Source organism: Uranotaenia lowii, chromosome 2 (assembly GCF_029784155.1).
Source record: "Uranotaenia lowii strain MFRU-FL chromosome 2, ASM2978415v1, whole genome shotgun sequence".
Lineage (NCBI taxonomy): Eukaryota > Metazoa > Arthropoda > Insecta > Diptera > Culicidae > Uranotaenia > Uranotaenia lowii.
In genome coordinates this window covers 103858524-103875941 of record NC_073692.1, presented here as the reverse complement: position 1 = coordinate 103875941, position 17418 = coordinate 103858524, and the positions used below count along the sequence as shown (strand labels likewise).

At 34.3% G+C, this 17418-nt stretch overlaps 1 protein-coding gene across 1 annotated transcript; it reads right to left on the bottom strand.

Moving 5' to 3' along the window:
* Positions 1–7706: 7706 nt before the first annotated feature.
* On the bottom strand, positions 7707–8381 carry LOC129741738 (uncharacterized). The gene has a single exon (XM_055733518.1). The coding sequence runs from the start codon at positions 8379–8381 to the stop codon at positions 7707–7709; it is 675 nt and encodes a 224-aa protein (XP_055589493.1).
* Positions 8382–17418: the final 9037 nt, after the last annotated feature.

Sequence of the window (17418 nt, the reverse complement as noted above, 5' to 3'; positions counted from 1 at the left end):
TTTTTTTTCATATAAACCAAAACAATGTCAAAAGGTGGCACTTTTTAAGATTACTTTTTAGTACCTATAATTTTTCGACAGTTGAGTTCGAGAGTTGATAATGCCAAAAAATTGTTAAACTTTCAAACAATTCAAACAAATTTTTGAAAAGAATATGAATGATGAGCAAACAAAACAAGCTTTTATGAATTTATACCCCTTTGACTCCGAGGGCCTCAAATGGTAAATTGTTAATAAGTTTTTTTTAACCCTCATCCGCATTGGATTTCGTAACCCTAATCAGCACTAGGAGTGTCAATTTGACACTACAAGTTCAAATCGTTATAACTTTTGGCGTGTTCTACGATCTATACAAATCTTATATCAATAGAAAACTTGTAATGTCAGAAAAATACATTTTGAACATTATATATAGATTAAGCTACTAGTTTTATCGGTATTCAGCATGAAAGAAAAAAATCCGAAAAACATGCCTCAGAAAAACTGCTGTAGTTCATATATTTCACGTCCAAAAAATATTTGCCTTATGCATATGAAAGCTGAAGTTGATGTCTACATCATGGCACCAAGAAATATTTGTTTACATTTTTTTTAATGAAATGGTCACAAAAAGTTAAAAAAAGTGGTCTGAAAAACCTACTTTTCATTCGATTGCTAGTAAATACTGTTTGAGCGATGGTAGAGTTTTTATAGAAATATGACTACACATTTTATTCTAATTCTAACATTTTGTTGTCTTTAGATTTTTGATGCAACAAAAATTGAATTTACTGGAATTTTTCAAGCTTGACAACTTTGCGTAATTTTTTTACTAATTGAAATTTCATCTGTTTTTGTGGTCCACCGTCAGGTTGTACCCGGATTTTCAGTGCTTTTACTTTGTTTGAACCAATCAAGAGTATATTCATTGGAAAGAAAATTTAATCTACATCTAGTGAGGTGCAACAATTCACGCTGTGAGATTTCACAAAAATATGAAAATTATAAACGTAAAATCATTCCTGAATTTCTAGAACTACAAGCAGCGCGTCCAGCAGAACGTGTTTGTTTGCTCTCCGAGTAGGTACGGTGGTGGTGGTGATTTGGGCAGAGAGCCAAGCCGAGAGCCGAAATAATGATGCGTGTCGTGACTAGCAAACGAGAACTACTGTCAATAGAAAATTTCCAACCAAGAAACGCATGACACGCATCATTATTTCGGCTCTCGGCTTGGCTCTCTGCCCAAATCACCACCACCACCGTACCTACTCGGAGAGCAAACAAACACGTTCTGCTGGACGCGCTGCTTGTGGTTCTAGAAATTCAGGAATGATTCTACGATTACAATTTTCATATTTTTGTGAAATCTCACAGCGTGATTTGTTGCACCTCACTAGAATGTAGATTAAATTTTTATTTTCAATTAATATTCTCTTGATTGGTCCAAACAAAGTAAAAGCACTGAAAATCCGGGTACAACCTGAAGGTGGACCACAAAAACAGATGAAATTTCAATTAGTAAACAAATCGCGCAAAGTAGTGAACTTTGACAAATTCCAGTAAATTCAATTTTTGTTGCATCAAAAATCTAAAGACAACAAAATGTTAGAATTAGAATAAAACTTGTAGTCATATTTTTTCAAAAACTCTACCACCGCTTAAACAGTTTTTACTAGCAATCGAATGAAAAGTAGGTTTTTCAGACCACTTTTTTAATCTTTATGTGACCATTTCATTAAAAAATATTTAAACATATATTTTTTTGTGCCATGATGTAGACATCAACTTCAGCTTTCATATGCATAAGGCAAATATTTTTTTGGACGTGAAATATATAAACTACAGCAGTTTTTCTGAGGCATATTTTTTAGGATTTTTTTTCCTTTCATGCTGAATAACGAGAAAACTAGTAGCTAAAACTATATATAATGTTCTAAATATATTTTTCTGTTATTACAAGGTTTCTATTGATATAAGTTTCATATGAAATTAATTATAATTCATACGACTTATATAGATTTTACTATTGGAGTGTCAAATTGACACTCTAAGTCGGAATAGGGAGTTTTTTTGTCCAGGCTTCCAGGGTTCGTCCATAAAAAGTAAAGATACAGTATTCAAGAACTTTTGAAATCATTTGGGGTTCCCGAAGAAATTTTTGTTTTTTGAAGCTTCTGAAAAAAGTTACAAGCCTTTAAACTTGCAATAGTGTCAAAATGACACTCTAATGCGGATGAGGGTTTATCAAGAAACCAAGCATTTCATAGGGCTTAAATAATTCAGTAAAGGAACTGGCTGTATTATTTTGCTTAAATTTTACACTGTGCTTTTAAGTAAATCACAGAATAAAACTGATTGCCTTTCCTTCATGCTCCAAAGCCCAAACACTTAAAGGCAGAACGAAAACAATGCAATCTTGAAAAAGCACAAATACCAATCGATCGATAAGGGGTAATTTTCCCGCAGAGACCATTTTTCAAGGAAACCTTCCTGCCCTGCCGATAGAAAATAAACAAGGACTTTTTTGTTTGCGTTTTTGGATACGGTTTGGCTGGCCAAGTGTCAAGCCACTTTTCACCGAAATCGCGGGTTTAGAGCACTCTGCCTGCTCCTCCCACGCCACTTTTCCAAAAAAGGAAAATTCAGAAGGGTGGTGGTTTTCCGGGTTTTCCGTGTAGACAGGTATGAAAAGATGGAGGAGTCTCAGTGGTGATGTTCGATATGCACAACACCTTTCGTTTAAGCCTTAAGTTGTTGTTTTTTCACCGACGACGTTCATCGGTCTGTGGGTTAAAGAAAAATTCTAAATACCAGCCAACAAACCAGCAAACCAGGCCAAAACGAAGGCGTGAAAAATGGCAAAAACCAGGATAACCCCCCGAAAACATCTAGGTCGATTGTTACCGGAAAACTTTACGGATTGTGGTGGCTGTCCTGTGGGAAAGTTTTGGTTTATGGAAAAAGGTAACATTTGCCGAGCATTCTCGTCTCCTGGGCGGCATTTTTCGTCTGCAGCGAGGAGAAATCTTCTGGGGAGTAGTGGAAAGTTCAAGGTAGGATTCTTTGCATATATCTTTCATTTTTTCGGTTTTGTTTCGGAAAGTTGTTAAAACTTTTAAACAAGGGTTTTACCATAAACAAAAATAATCACTCCAAAACAGCAGGATAAAAATGTTAAAGATTTGTACCGGAACGTCAACCTTCTTGGCTCCAAGATAGTCAGCACGAAAGTTCATTTACAACGTGTTATCGAGAAGATGTTTCTTTGTGAAAAATTATAAAATTTGTTAAAGATATTTGACAGAATGATTTTCTTCAATGTTACTTTCTAGATCTAAAAGGGTATTCAGAAAACGACCTTGAGGTGAAAAAGTACTCAATAAATGGGTGTTTTGCTTTGCATCAAAGATAATGATTTTATAACTTTATTTTCATGAGGATCAAGGAATTTCGATGAAAAAAATTGGAATTCTGTTCAATCACATTCAAATCTCACCGATAGTGATGAATTCATAACGAGAGACTGTTATGATGACCAATTCTAGTATGAAATCAAACAATATCAACATATTGAGGACCAAATCTGAGGTATATCGACTGTTACTTCACGCTTTTTGTTACCCTGAGTTCAACTATTATGAAATGTGGCCCTTGAATCAAAGGGATATAAGTGACATTAAAGTATCTGAGATAAGCATCTAGAACGAATTCTTGACTTGACTGACATCAGGGGGAACTCGTCTATGGCCGGACAACATTGATTTTTTCGAAAACGAAATAACCTAATGATGTTTTAACACCACAAAAATAAAGTAAATAGCAACCTGATATGGTGTAAGAGATATGGTAATCAAATCTGAAAAGGTAAACCAATGATAGGCATCGAAAGCTTTTGCCTAGCAGTTCGGAGAGGATCGCCTAAACTTTGCATTTATATTGTGGTCAGTTTTTACGTTTCTCTTACCACATGAATATGTTATAAATCAATTTCTTTCTAATAAAGTTCAGTGATCACAATATTGATACTCTTCAAATCAGTAGAGAAACCAATATTTACATGCTATTTAAATCAGAATTTTATTCAACTATTTCGTTATGTTTTGTCTCTGTGAAAAAAAAACTCTATTTACTAAATTTAAATTTTGTTTGCAGTACCTATACCCCTTTGGCTACAAAATCCCCTCAAGTGATATGCATCCCCTTTGCCATCAAAAAAAAGTTGAAAGGCACATTATTCATATTTGGTAATTAGCTTAATGTTGAAGCGCCTTCCATTCATTTACCGTTAAAAATCAACTCAAAATGACTTGAAGTCCATTTCCAGTATTCGATTGATTAGGAATGGCGTTTAAAATATGTAGTGATTGAAATTTAGTAAAAAAATACCTTACACGAATTATTTAAAAATTGAACCCGATGAAAAATCGTCGTTTGAAGAGATTGATTTCAAGTTCACAAAGATCAGTCGATCATAAAATCTCTGAACCTACTATACTAGTAGAGTACCTTTCCCATCAGTCCAACAAAAAATAAAATTATACAAAATTAATTGAGTCTTTCCAAAATTAATGTTTATGTTTTCTTGCCCATATCAACAAGATCAAAACACCGGAATGTGAAAATTTGTTGGTGGCAAAGGGATATAAGTGAGTTTATTTGGTGGCAAACGGGTATAAGTGCCGGAATAAAAAAAAACTTGTATCGCCAATATTTTTTGAAAAGTTTGATATTCTTTGGTTTTATTTTAAAAGATCAGTCTCATAAAAAAGAATAACATAAAAAATATCTATGGAATTTACTGGAAAACAAAGAAGTTCAAGTGCTGTTATCTCGAAATCAGCGTTTATGCACTTGTACCCCTTTGGCTCCAAGGGCCTCAAAAGTTGAATTTAATTTTAAAAAATATTATAAGAAATAAAAAACGATACTTCAATTAACTTAAGAATTTGAAATTTGCACATTTAATCCATTTTATGCTGAAATACGGCTCAGCAAATTTCTGGAATCTCTCGTTGTATGTTTTTATTTCGGTTTTTTATGTGATAAATATCACAAAATAAAAAATTTAGTTAGTTTCCATTGGTTTTTATGTTTTCATAGAATAAATAATTTATCAGACCATTGTTATAAATGTAAGCTAACGATTCAGTTAAAAAAAAGGTTTAAAGAAGAAAATCCATTTGGCAAAAAAGAATAGGTTTTTTGAAGGGATTTTTTTGTTTCAAAACGTGATCTCGCATTTGTTTTTCTATCATCGTTTTGGCTTTCTTACAGAAAGGCATAGCGAACGGTCAGTTGGAGCTATCATGAATTAAGGGTCCAAGATCCCATATATACCAATCGACTTAGCTCGACGAGTTACGAAGATGTCCGTGGATTTGTATGTTCCAATTGAAACGTTCTTACCACCCTTTCTCCTATTCTGGGTTTCACGATTTTGATGAGTTTAGTTTAAAAAAATTGGATTTTTTTTCCTGTAGGTCATATCTTAAAATAAAAAAAAACTAAATTATTTGAAATTGTTCTATTCCATAGTAAATATCATGCTAATGTTGGCTCCAAAAAAGGTAGCCATTTGCTCAGTAGCAGTAGCCAGCAATCGCAAATTTAATTACGGAGGCGATCGAAAATTTGACAAATAGTTCATCAAACAGCTGAGAATCGATCCCACGCCATCTATCATGAAAGTTTAGGGCTAACCCCTTGACCACTAGAGAGCGTCGAGAGATGTGGCTCTCAAACCTTAAAAGTTTGAAATATTTTGATAGTAAATGAACTCGTTGAACATCAGTCCGCTTATCCTCCAAAAAAAAACCTACTGGCCTGGCTGGCTTTTTTTTTATTGAATTTAGTAATTTTTGCTTTCGATTTTCTTTAATCGTAATCTTTTTTATAGATTAATCCTATTTAATTCAGAAATAAGGAATCAATTATTGTGTCATATGTTTCGAAAGATAATTTACACTCTGTTCGAAAGGCTTCGTAACCAAATAACGTAACATGTCACATTTTGCTCCATTTGTTTGATAATTTTTCGGGTAAAAAAAAAATAAGAGCCTCTATTTTGACACAAATACCCTCACTCTTGAAATACGGTTTACAGTCTGTCACATTCGAGCAGGACCAATCACCCTCATTATAAATAATAGCCTGACATCTTCGTGGCATTTGGAAAAGAGCTAAAGCTACTTAGGAAAATCTACTTTGCAAAGAATTTGTGCATATTCCTCTAAAAACAACCTCCAAACTATGTGAATCCAAATTATGTGAAAACAACTTTAAAAATATACAACTGATTAGGTCAAGATGCAAAAATATCTTGATTTCGGTTTTAGTTATTCTACAGTGGTCCTTTTTCGATAAATTGTCATGCCTGTGGTGCAAAAAGATTCCTTCATAATGTGCTAACGTCTCTGTAAGCGCAAAAAACGTGATTCAGCATGAAAGTGCCTTCTTCATGTATCAACTTTGAACCAATCCAGTGAGTGTAGGAAGTAAAGTTATGTAAAGTTGAATTTGGATGATAAATTATGGTTAAATATTGTCAATCACATGATTAAAATATTAATGTTAAATAAAAAACTAAAAATCATATTTTACCAATTTTGAACGTTATCTTAGAGGAAAGATAAATCGGATATTGAAGGTGACCTAATTCTAAGTGGTACAAGCTATTTATTGTAAAATAAGGTTCCATTTTTATAAGCTCTTGAAATATGCAAGACGAACGTATATGACAACTATTTCCCTCTTCTTATCCTGTGAGAAGAACCAAATCATCATAGGAATATCACTTCCATCTGTACTGTTGAGCCGTCAACACGTACGCCGGAGCATCGTATCGTTGCTGTGTACCTGCAGGAACATTTTACATTATTTATTTTTTCCTTTCCTGTATTTCAATCAGCACTTTTCAGTGCTAAAATTATTTTCATTTTCTTTTATTCATATTTTTCTCTTTTCTTTCCAGCATGGGGAAGTCATCGGCCGGCTCAAGGGCCGGAAGAAAACGGATTGCTGAACCTAATCCAGGGCCATCTGCCAAAAAAGTTGAAATTTCCAATTCATTCGATGTCCTTCATAACATCGGTGATGAGGAAATATTCATATTTAATTCTGATAAGAGTACTAAGAAACCTTCTTCTTCTTCTTTTTAGCGCTACTTTTCTGTTTGTTGCTCTTGTTTGCTTGAATTCAGGAATTGCAAAATCTCTATAAACTATACTCCTATTCAAAGTTGATTCTAATTTTGGTTTCATAAAAGACCATAGATGAACGATTTTACTACAACTAGAGAATTTATGCTCAAGATCTTCGATCACTGTTGGACAATGCACACCAAATTCACTATCTGATCTATTTTGTCTAAATAGCAATGGTGCATGCGGTATCCTTCGATTCACAAGAAGATAGTACAGAGATTTTTCAGTCGATGAAAGATTTCGGTGTCGTATATTCCGCCAAACTCGTTGCCACTCCACCGTTGGGTTTTCCTCTACAATTTTAGGTAATTTACTTTTTCCTCGGTAGACCTCTAGAAGTGCTGCGGCCGATGGGCTTTCTCGAACATTAGCAGGGATGTACGCCATCTCTCGAGCGATAGTTTTAAGACACGGATATAAGGCCGGAATGCCTCCAGGAAACGGTGGATTACCATTAATCCCTCAAATGAGGAAGCAAAAGGAGTGTGCTCTCGACATCGAACGAAACGGTTAGGCAAGAGTGCTCTACATTTCTGCATTGGTAGTTGAAGGTGGTTGAAGGTAAAGGCCACCTTTTTCGACTGCAAGACCAATCTGCTCCATTGAAACTCTGGTTGGATGCCGTTCCCAGACAAAGTTTCCTATTTGAGACGCTGCTGATGCGTTGGGAATGCCAAGGATCGATGCCATGAACCACAATGTGGACGTTACGAAGGAGTTGATGATGGTTATCTTTTGGAGCAAAGAGAGAATTCGTGGTTTGAATTTCCACATAAGTTGTGAAGTCTTTCTTATGACGTCGCCCCAGTTTACTTCAACCATACGCTTTGATGAATTGAAGAAGATGACACCAAGAATTTTCGCAGAATCGCAGAGGTTGAACCAACCTGGGGATCTCGTATTCTGTTGTGTTCCGATGTTGATTGCCATTGTTTTGTTTGTGTTCAGGACTGTTCCAGAGCATTGCTCAAACTCACTGAACGCGTCCACAATCCGTTGCAAATTGTCTTCGTTCTTCACGATGATCGTGATGTCGTCAGCATACGCCAACACCAGCTCTTGTGGGTTATTGCAAATGGATAGGAGATTTTCTAGGGGAGGGTGTAAGTAAAGGACAAATAGGTTCATACTGAGGGGGTCGCCTTGTCGAACGGAACGTTGGATGGGGAAGGAGGGAGACAGATTTCCATTTATCAACATTTTTGAGGTGGACTTCGACATGATTTTGTCCAATAAAGAAACAAACAAAGAGTTAAAATGCAAACTTCTCAAAACACACAACAGATAGATTTGATCAACTCGATCAAAGGCGTGATCGAGGTCGAAAGAGATGAGCCTTCCTGATCTTTTACGACAGTTGTACTCTACAACACGGTCTTTGACGGCTGATAATGCTTCAAATATGTTGTGATTGTTGTTTGAACACTTCTGTGAAGGGTTCAAAATATGATGATGTTCCATTATCCTCTCCATACGCTGCTTGAGTATTCGTGCGATAAGTTTGTAGTCAAAATTCAACAAAGAGATTGGACGGTAATTTTTTATCGTATCGTCGGTGGTTTTCTTTTTGGTCAATACTATGATTCCTTCCATGAACTTTTCCGATATGTTCCCATTAAGCGCTTCATTCAAGATTAAGTTGAGCTGTCGATGAATGATATCGAATGCCTTCCAGTAAAATTCTTTAGGAATGCCATCGTTACCGGGAGATTTTCGAGAGGCACTTGATTTAACGGCAAAATAAATGTCTTCAGTTGTTATTTCGTTCATTAATTGTTCATTAATTTCAGAATCTGGAGAAATCTCTCGACGGAAAACTAAGTTCGAACTGGCTGCAACGTTGTGTCTACTATACAAGCAACAAAAATAATCTGTTATGTGATTCTGTATTTCAACAGGATCAGTCAAAACTGTATCTTTATGTCGAATTGTTGATATGTTACTCTTTTTGTTGCGTAGCATTCGTTCACCAAGTTGAAACGATGAAATTTTTTCAAAACCGTTAAAAATCAACTCAGAATGACTTGAAGTCCATTTCCAGTATTCAATTGATTAGGAATGGCGTTAAAAATATGTAGTGATTGAAATTTAGTGGAAAAATACCTTACACGAATTATTTAAAAAATGAACCCGATGAAAAATCGTCGTTTGAAGAGATTGATTTCAAGTTCACACTTTTTCCAAAATTAATGTTTATGTTTTCTTGCCCATATCAACAAAATAATAACACCGGAATGTGAAAATTTATTGGTGGCAAAGGGATATAAGTGAGTTTATTCGGTGGCAAAGAGGTATAAGTGCCGGAACAAAAAAAACTTGTATCGCCAATATTTTTAAAAAGTTTGATATTCTTTGGTTTTATTTTAAAAGATCAGTCTCATAAAAAAGAATAACATAAAAAATATCTAAGGAATTTACTGGAAAACAAAGCAGTTCAAGTGCTTTTATCTCGAAATCAGCGTTTATGCACTTGTACCCCTTTGGCTCCAAGGGCCTTTAATGTTGGATTTAATTTTAAAAAATATTATAAGAAATAAAAAACAACACTTCAATTTACTTAAGAATTTTAAATCTGCACATTTAATCCATTTTATGCTGAAATACGGCTCAGCGAATTTCTGAAATCTCTCGTATGTTTTTTTTCGGTTTTTCATATGATAAATATCTCAAAATAAAAAAAATAGTTAGTTTCCATTGGTTTTATGCTTTTATAAATCAAATCATTTATCAGACTATTTTTGGAAATGTAAGCTAACGATTCAGTTAAAAAAAAAATGATTCAAGGAAAAAATCCATTCGGAAAAAGCTAGGGGTTTTAAAGGGATTTTTTCCGGCCAACTAGCTGCTTCAAATTGCAGGGTCGAAAGTTCTTGAGCTCGATCTTCATTTGACTCTAAACGTTTTCAACTGGATTGGCATCAGTCGACTGAGGCGGCCAATCCAAAGTCATGACCTTTTGAATGCGAAGAAAAAAAATCTGCTTTACGGCGCGAAGCATGTTTCTCCAGATTTTTGCTTGGACTTTGATTATGGAAAACTGAAGTGTTCTGGGTGGGTAGTGTATGAGTAATATTTTTTTTTATTCAGATGAACCCGAATAAAATAAGTAGCCGCCAAGCGTCCAAAAATGTCATATTGACACTCAAGACCGAGAGAGGGTTACAATCCAGCTGTAGAAATTACAGGTTTTGCTAATTACAAGTTGATTTATTTTGAAGGTTGCAGCTTCAGTGACACGTAATAGTCAAAAAAAATTTCTGTGAGCAGCGTATCAAAATTTTGCTCGCGCATCGCGAAAATCCGAGCTACTTGCACGCAAAGCTGGCAAAATCGCTAAAAATTGCCAAATCGACCGTTACAAATGTAATTAAAGTGCTTGGGGAACTTTGTCGACAGCCAGGAAGTCTGGATCGGGGGGAAATCGAAAACCGGAAGCCGCTGAGACGACAAAGAGAGTTGCCGGTGTCGTGCATCGAGCCAATAAACAAGCCGGACTATCGACTTACAAGAAGGTAGTGACTCCAAATCGCGATGATAAACAAAATGCGACGGCCAAAGCGCGATCCCGGAGTCTTTACACGACGATGCTGACGAAGTTTGACTGCGTGGTAATGGACGACGAAACCTACGTCAAAGCCGACTACAAGCAGCTTCCGGGACAGGAGTTTTATACGGCAAAAGGAAGGGGCAAGGTAGCAGATATTTTCAAGCACATGAAACTGTCAAAGTTCGCGAATAAATATCGGGTTTGGCAAGTCATCTGTACCTGTGGCTTGAAAAGCAGCATTTTCATAGCTTCCGGGACTGTCAACCAAGAAATTTACGTGAAAGAGTGTTTGAATAAACGTCTGTGCCTTATCTGAAGAAACACGGTTGTTCCGTACTGTTTTGGCCGGATTTGGCATCTTGCCATTACGGTAAAAAGGCCATGGAGTGATACGCCGCCAACAACGTGCGGTTCCCGAGGACAAGAACCCTCCCAACACTCTAGAGCTCCGCCCAATTGAGAAATACTGGTCTATTGTCAAGCGGAAGAAGAAGGTGTTCAAGGTAGCTGTTCAAAATTTGATGGCAGGGGTTAAGCGTAAGGCCTGGTAAATCGGATTTGGAAAAGCGGAAGCCTAACTGAATATTTTTCCTGAATATTATTCTTATTAAACTTGAAAAAGAAATTTAATTTGATTTTTTAAATAAACGATTTCACCAATTTACACGCGTTTTCCCTTGACCAAATTTTGACCGTATCACCCTTTATGATTATTTCCGATTGTATGTGAAAAAATGTAAATTTAAAAAAGTAGATTCACCCAAGAAACAAACGTCAGATGTCGAAAAACCTCATATGTCGAACCATATAGCTAAGAAAGCTACGACAAAACATACGTTGCTATTGCAATAAGCAATACCAATCAATTCAACGCAATCACTCAGTGTCAGCGGTTTGATCTGTCTACTATACTTCTTCTATTTCGACGAAAGTGTCTATTTGTAACCACACTCAACCTATTCCCAAAAAAAAAAAAAGAAATCCCAACTAGCTCAACACAACCCTGTTGTGCATCTTCTGAAATAACTCCGGTTCCTGATTGAGCCCAAATTTGCTTGGAGAAAGCAAAATCGAAAAAAAAGTGAAACGGGAAAAAAGCTTTCGAGAAATTCATCCATTTTCACCCACCCTCTCACAGCATCTTCTGTATTGCACTACGAAATTGGAATCGCGTAAGGAAAGGAGTCAGAGTGTTCCGGTTCAGCGCATTTTTCTTTGTCCGTATCCACACTGAAAGTGATTCCGAATCGAAGCTGTGAGGCTTTTCCTCTTGGCTGACCCATCTTGATTTCATTTTGGTTAGCCTAGGAGATTGATACGGTAGACCGTAGTCGAGACGAGGCAATTTTAAAATTCACTAACCTATAGATTAGGGAAGGTGTTGTTTTTTGCGTGAGTGGCGTATCATAATCATTTCCTGGAAGCTATTTTGGGCGATTGGTCAGTTTATTTTTGTGGAGGCGGAAAGGATCAAGAAACAATCAATTTGATTTCCTTCAAGTTATTCACTCTAAATTAAAATTTTTCCCTTTTCTAGGAACATTGACTGTGTATTTTTGATTCGAAGTTGTTTCAATTAATAGAAAAATTGTAAATTAAAAATGTTAATGAATTATTCGACTGACATTAAACATATTTTCTAAGGATAATTTCTTTTAACAAGGAACTGAATCTTGTTAAAGCGCGATACACGTAAATTTATTAATCAACATAAACCTATCACAGTGCAATATGCCTAGGTTAAGGTTGAGAGATTTTTTCAGCACGTCCCCGGGCCGAACAAATCTGAGCTAATTTAGCAAAAAACGAAAATCCGGGTTTTCAATTTCGAATTTAAAGATGGAACCGACTAGCTCTGGTTGATGGAGAAAATGTAATGAAATTTTTACATCCAAGTATTTGTAGCAAATTTTCGGCTGAAGCATACGTACTTAAACAGGCTGTAGTAAGACGAAAAATTTGGAATAAATTGACAACAACCTGGTGGCAATCGAGATGTTCTCTGCGTGTTAACAAGCCTTATCCAACCAAATATGATGACAGCAAATGCGCTTCTGAACAACGTGTTCTAATCAGGTTGCGCATTGGTCACACTAGATTCACACTTTCATATCTATTCGAACGTAACAGTCCGCCAACATGTTCATTTTGCGGTGTCACAAGAACAGTTGACACATCCTCGTCGATTGTAAAGCCACGAAGAAACCCGAAAAAATTACAACATAACAGGAACGATTTATGAAGTTTCAATAGTCAATGATGCAGACAAGGAAAACAGTCTCATAAAATTTCTAAAAGAGGCTAAACTATTTGAATCTATTTAAACTGGTTAAAATTAATTTTATTTAGTAGTTGTTGTATTTTTTTAGAATTATAATATTAATGTATTTTCTTATTAAAGACACGAATACCCCAGGAGTGGTAAAATGTCCAAAGTTAACGATAATAATAAAAATAATTTCGATAGTGTCGATCAAAAATCTAGGCAAATTTGGTTAAAAGCCATGAATTACTCATCAACAATTATTTAAAAATAATATGAGAAAAATTTTCATCAACACGCATCAGCAGAGTTTGAATCGTTTTTTTTCGACTCTCAAAAAACCTCCCATGATTATTTTTATAAAACTTACTCAAAAACATCGTTTTGGACGCATAAATAAAAAAAATCATATCACAATTAGTTTTTTCCATAGACTTGGCAAATAAAATGAATTAAGTCGGGAAGAGTCCTGGCTTTTTTAATGATATCTGGGAAACTGTGACGGACCGGACTTTTCCAAATTTTGTGTCAAATATCGAGGCAACCCGGATAAAACCGAGGAGTCTGGTAATCTTAGCCTAGGTAGCCAAAAGCTTTAAGAAAACCTGATATTTTTTCAGTAACTCGGCCTCATAAAAAGCTAGATTATGGGCGTAGATAAATGACTGATCAAAGAAATTTTGAACAACTATTTGAAAATTATCATATGACTTTGTCAAATCTTTCTTATCGTTTCGTAGCTCTATTAGAAGAAATAACAATACCCATCCGAAATCAATATTTTGTAGTATTTTTTTTACTGGATAAGGGAAAAACAATTCAAATTTTTTGAGTTTGCAATTACTATTTCATTAGTAAACGAATACTAAGTAAAATTAGCAAGGGCTGATTTTCAATTTGATATTAGTCTAAAATCAACTAGTTTTGGAAAAAAAATAATCAAAATGGCATGGCCGTAGGAAAGGGGTAGGGGTTTTGGGAGTTTAACCCCAACCATGAGGATCCGAAATTGCCAAACATAATGTTCTTTTCAAAACTCAAAATTAAAAATTCCTAATCAAATTTTGATGAACGACTGAAATGACGAGTGTGACAATCTCGACTTGGAACTAAAGCCATAACCTCGAAATCTTATGCAAGTTCAATAATTCTACTACAGCTTTAAAAAAAATCAACTTGTTGATAGAAATGTATTCCCTAAAATCGAATTTCAATGAAATTAGACAAAGTTTTTGCACTTTATTTGCAAATTCGAACAAAAATTGAACTTGAGTCATTAAAATTGTGTATTTGCGCATAAATTTGTTGAGGTAATTTTATAGTTATGGGTTATTTTTTGAAACTTAAAGTCTGATTTATTCCGATAAACAGAAGTCGAAACACTTGACTTCATGATTTTCATTTAATAATTTTGATATTGACAGATATTTTAGGAAATGTCCCGGATTTGAACGGCCCGAATACTTGCGGAAAAATATCTAGAAAGCTTAGGTTAGAATAATTCCGGACTTTGTGGTTAAAATTTTTTTAAATTCGATGTCTGAGATAAGAATTCGGAGTCTGTATTCAGTTTATAGCTACTGAACTTCAATTTGGATCATCATTGGGAAAAAATCCTGATTCGAATCTCGGTTCTGCATTTCACACTTCTATATTCGAAACTCATCGTTTCGGAATATCAAAAGAAAACAGTTTAAATAACATATCATTTTTTGAATTTTAAATTTTAAATTTTAACTCTTATGCAGAATTGAAACTACACAGCAAAAAATTTCTAAAAGTACACGGAATCTAAAACACGAGTGATCTATTTTTTATTGAGTGTAATTACAAAAAGATGTAATTTTAAACTTCTTTCGATGTAATATTAGTCTATTTTCCAAAATTGAATAGAAATAAACTGTTTTGATTTAATTTTACACTGCATCATGCAAAAATCAACCGGTCAATGAAATTTATATCACAAACAGTGTAAAATTATATCTGTTTGGTTTAAAATTGAATGCAAGTATTTAAATTGTGCCTTTTTATATTTCAAGTAAGTTTGCGCATCGGGCACAAAGTAAACAAGTTGGAAAATTATTCGGAAACGAGTCATTCAAAGGCATAGCTACAGGAGCACTTTAAGAGTCTTTAAAGTAGTAAGTTTATGAGACGTGAAATAAAGAATATGGTTGAAACTGATAAGTTTTCTCTCCATTACAGCAAGGTTAGATTTTTCGCAGCGGCTGATATCCGGCCAGTGATTATCCGGAGAAACTTTTGTCAGAACAATTCGAGTGTGCTGACCGAAAAATTATGATTTCCGGAACCATTCGAGGATGCTGATCATGCTGATTCGAAAAACGTCCCCGTGCTGGGAATCATCGGATGCAACAACAATATCAGCCTGACGTTTTCCGAATGTTTTTTTTATGTTCAGTTTCGGAAATAAATGTGAATTAAAAATGATACATGCGGCGTATTTATTCAAGACAAAAGCAAAAACCATAATATTTAGAAAAAATATCAATATTTACGATAATAAATTTTAAAATTTACATCCCTGTGTATTTTTACACGACGGCTTTTGTGATCCAATCTCGTGCATTGATTTCGATCTAAATTTACACGCCTCAAAAATTACATCCTCGAAAAAAATACACCGTGATAGAATTTTACATCAAAATCGATGTTCCGTTTTCGTGCATCGTTTTTGATCTAAATTTACACGAATTTTTCTTGCTGTGTACAGAAAGTATCATAATGGTGATATAGAATTGAAAAATCTGAAACAGTTCTATTCATTTCATTCATTCAATTTTCATCCAGATTTAAAATTATAATTTTGAATAATTAACTGAAGCAAGAATTCAGAATTCATAGAAAAGATTTCTGATTGAAATTCTGATACAAATTTCGCTCTTTTGTTCGAAATTAGTAAGATTTATTAACTGGAGCCTAAATTCAAAACCCGTTATCAAGTTCAGAATTCAGATTAAAAATTAAAAATTCACATTCAGCTTGAAGTTAAGCTTTATTATCAAGAATCAAATTTCAATGTGTAATATTCATTGAAGATTCAAAATATTTTGGATTACAATTTTAAGTTTTATATTCAATCAAAGTCAGTCACAAACCGAAGTCAAAAATATGAAATTAAATGATTTTTTGAGAAACCTTGATTTTTTCTTAATTTTACAGGAGACTAACCATGACAATAATTTTTTTTTATGGCCAAAGAACTTGCACTTTATTTTCAGCTTCCATCAACGTAAAGCAGTTTTTTGGTTTTTTTCAGATTTGGTTTTGTTTGTTTTTTTTTTTCAATTCACAGTATTCAGCTTTACTAATGAGAAAAATAAATCAAAGACCTTCTATAATCTTTGGGTATTCTAGACACAGTAATGTGAATAAGAATGCTGCAAGCTTTGTATAGAAATTAAAAGTTAATAAATTCTTAAACCTTCCAAATTTTTTCGGCTGTATTTACTGTCACAAATAGCAATGAATATTTTGGAAGCACTTCATTCAGACCTGAATTAGCGAAACGAGTTACCATTTTGTATGAACATTTGTTTGGGAAAGCAAAATTTTAAATTCAAAAATCTTTGAAAACAAACCAAACTTGTACCTCAGAAAATATATTCAATGTGACAATTTTTTATTCAAAATATTTTTTTTATGCGGTTTTGACTGCTATTTTAAAAGCTGTTCAATCGCAAAATGAAAATAAAAAAATCGTTTTAAATAGCTAATGTATAAACTGATGTACATAAACTTGGTAAAAACATTTCATGAAATTACTTTAAGCTCTAGCAAGTAAAGTCTGCATTTGAAAAAGCAATAACTAGTTATACCTTAAGGTAAGGTTGCCAGAATTTTTCAGCACACATCCGGGTCGGATAAATCCGGGCTATTTTATATAAAAAACCTAGCAAAAGCAAATTTTGTCAAAACCCAGAAATTACTCAACAAAAATTAAAAAAAAGTTAAAAAAAAGGTTTTCCTCAAAACTCATCGACAGATTTTAAAGTGGATTTTACGCTTCCAAGAAACCATTCATAATTATTTTTATAAAACTTGCTCAGAAAATTTCGTTTTGGAGGCATAAATAAAATAAAAATTACAAAACAATTTGCTTTTTTTTGGTAGATTTGTCGAATAAAGTGAATAAATCCGAGCAAAATCCAGGCTTTCTTCAATGAAATACGGGCAACCAGGCCGGGCTGGACTTTTCCCAAATGTTATATTAAATATGTATACGGATAAATCCGAATAAAACCGGGCATTCTGGCATCCTTTCCATAGAGTCGTCTTAGCCAACATTCCCTTTGTATAATATTTTTATATCTTTTTCAGTTTTTATTACATCTGAACTTATATTTCCCAACCAAGAGTAACTTTTTAATATCTATTTTCCACACAAAAAAAACCCACAATGGGTT

What these genes read in the sequence shown, in the direction of transcription:
- LOC129741738 (XM_055733518.1), bottom strand. Translation starts at nt 8,381, where the DNA reads ATGTTGATAAATGGAAATCTGTCTCCCTCCTTCCCCATCCAACGTTCC.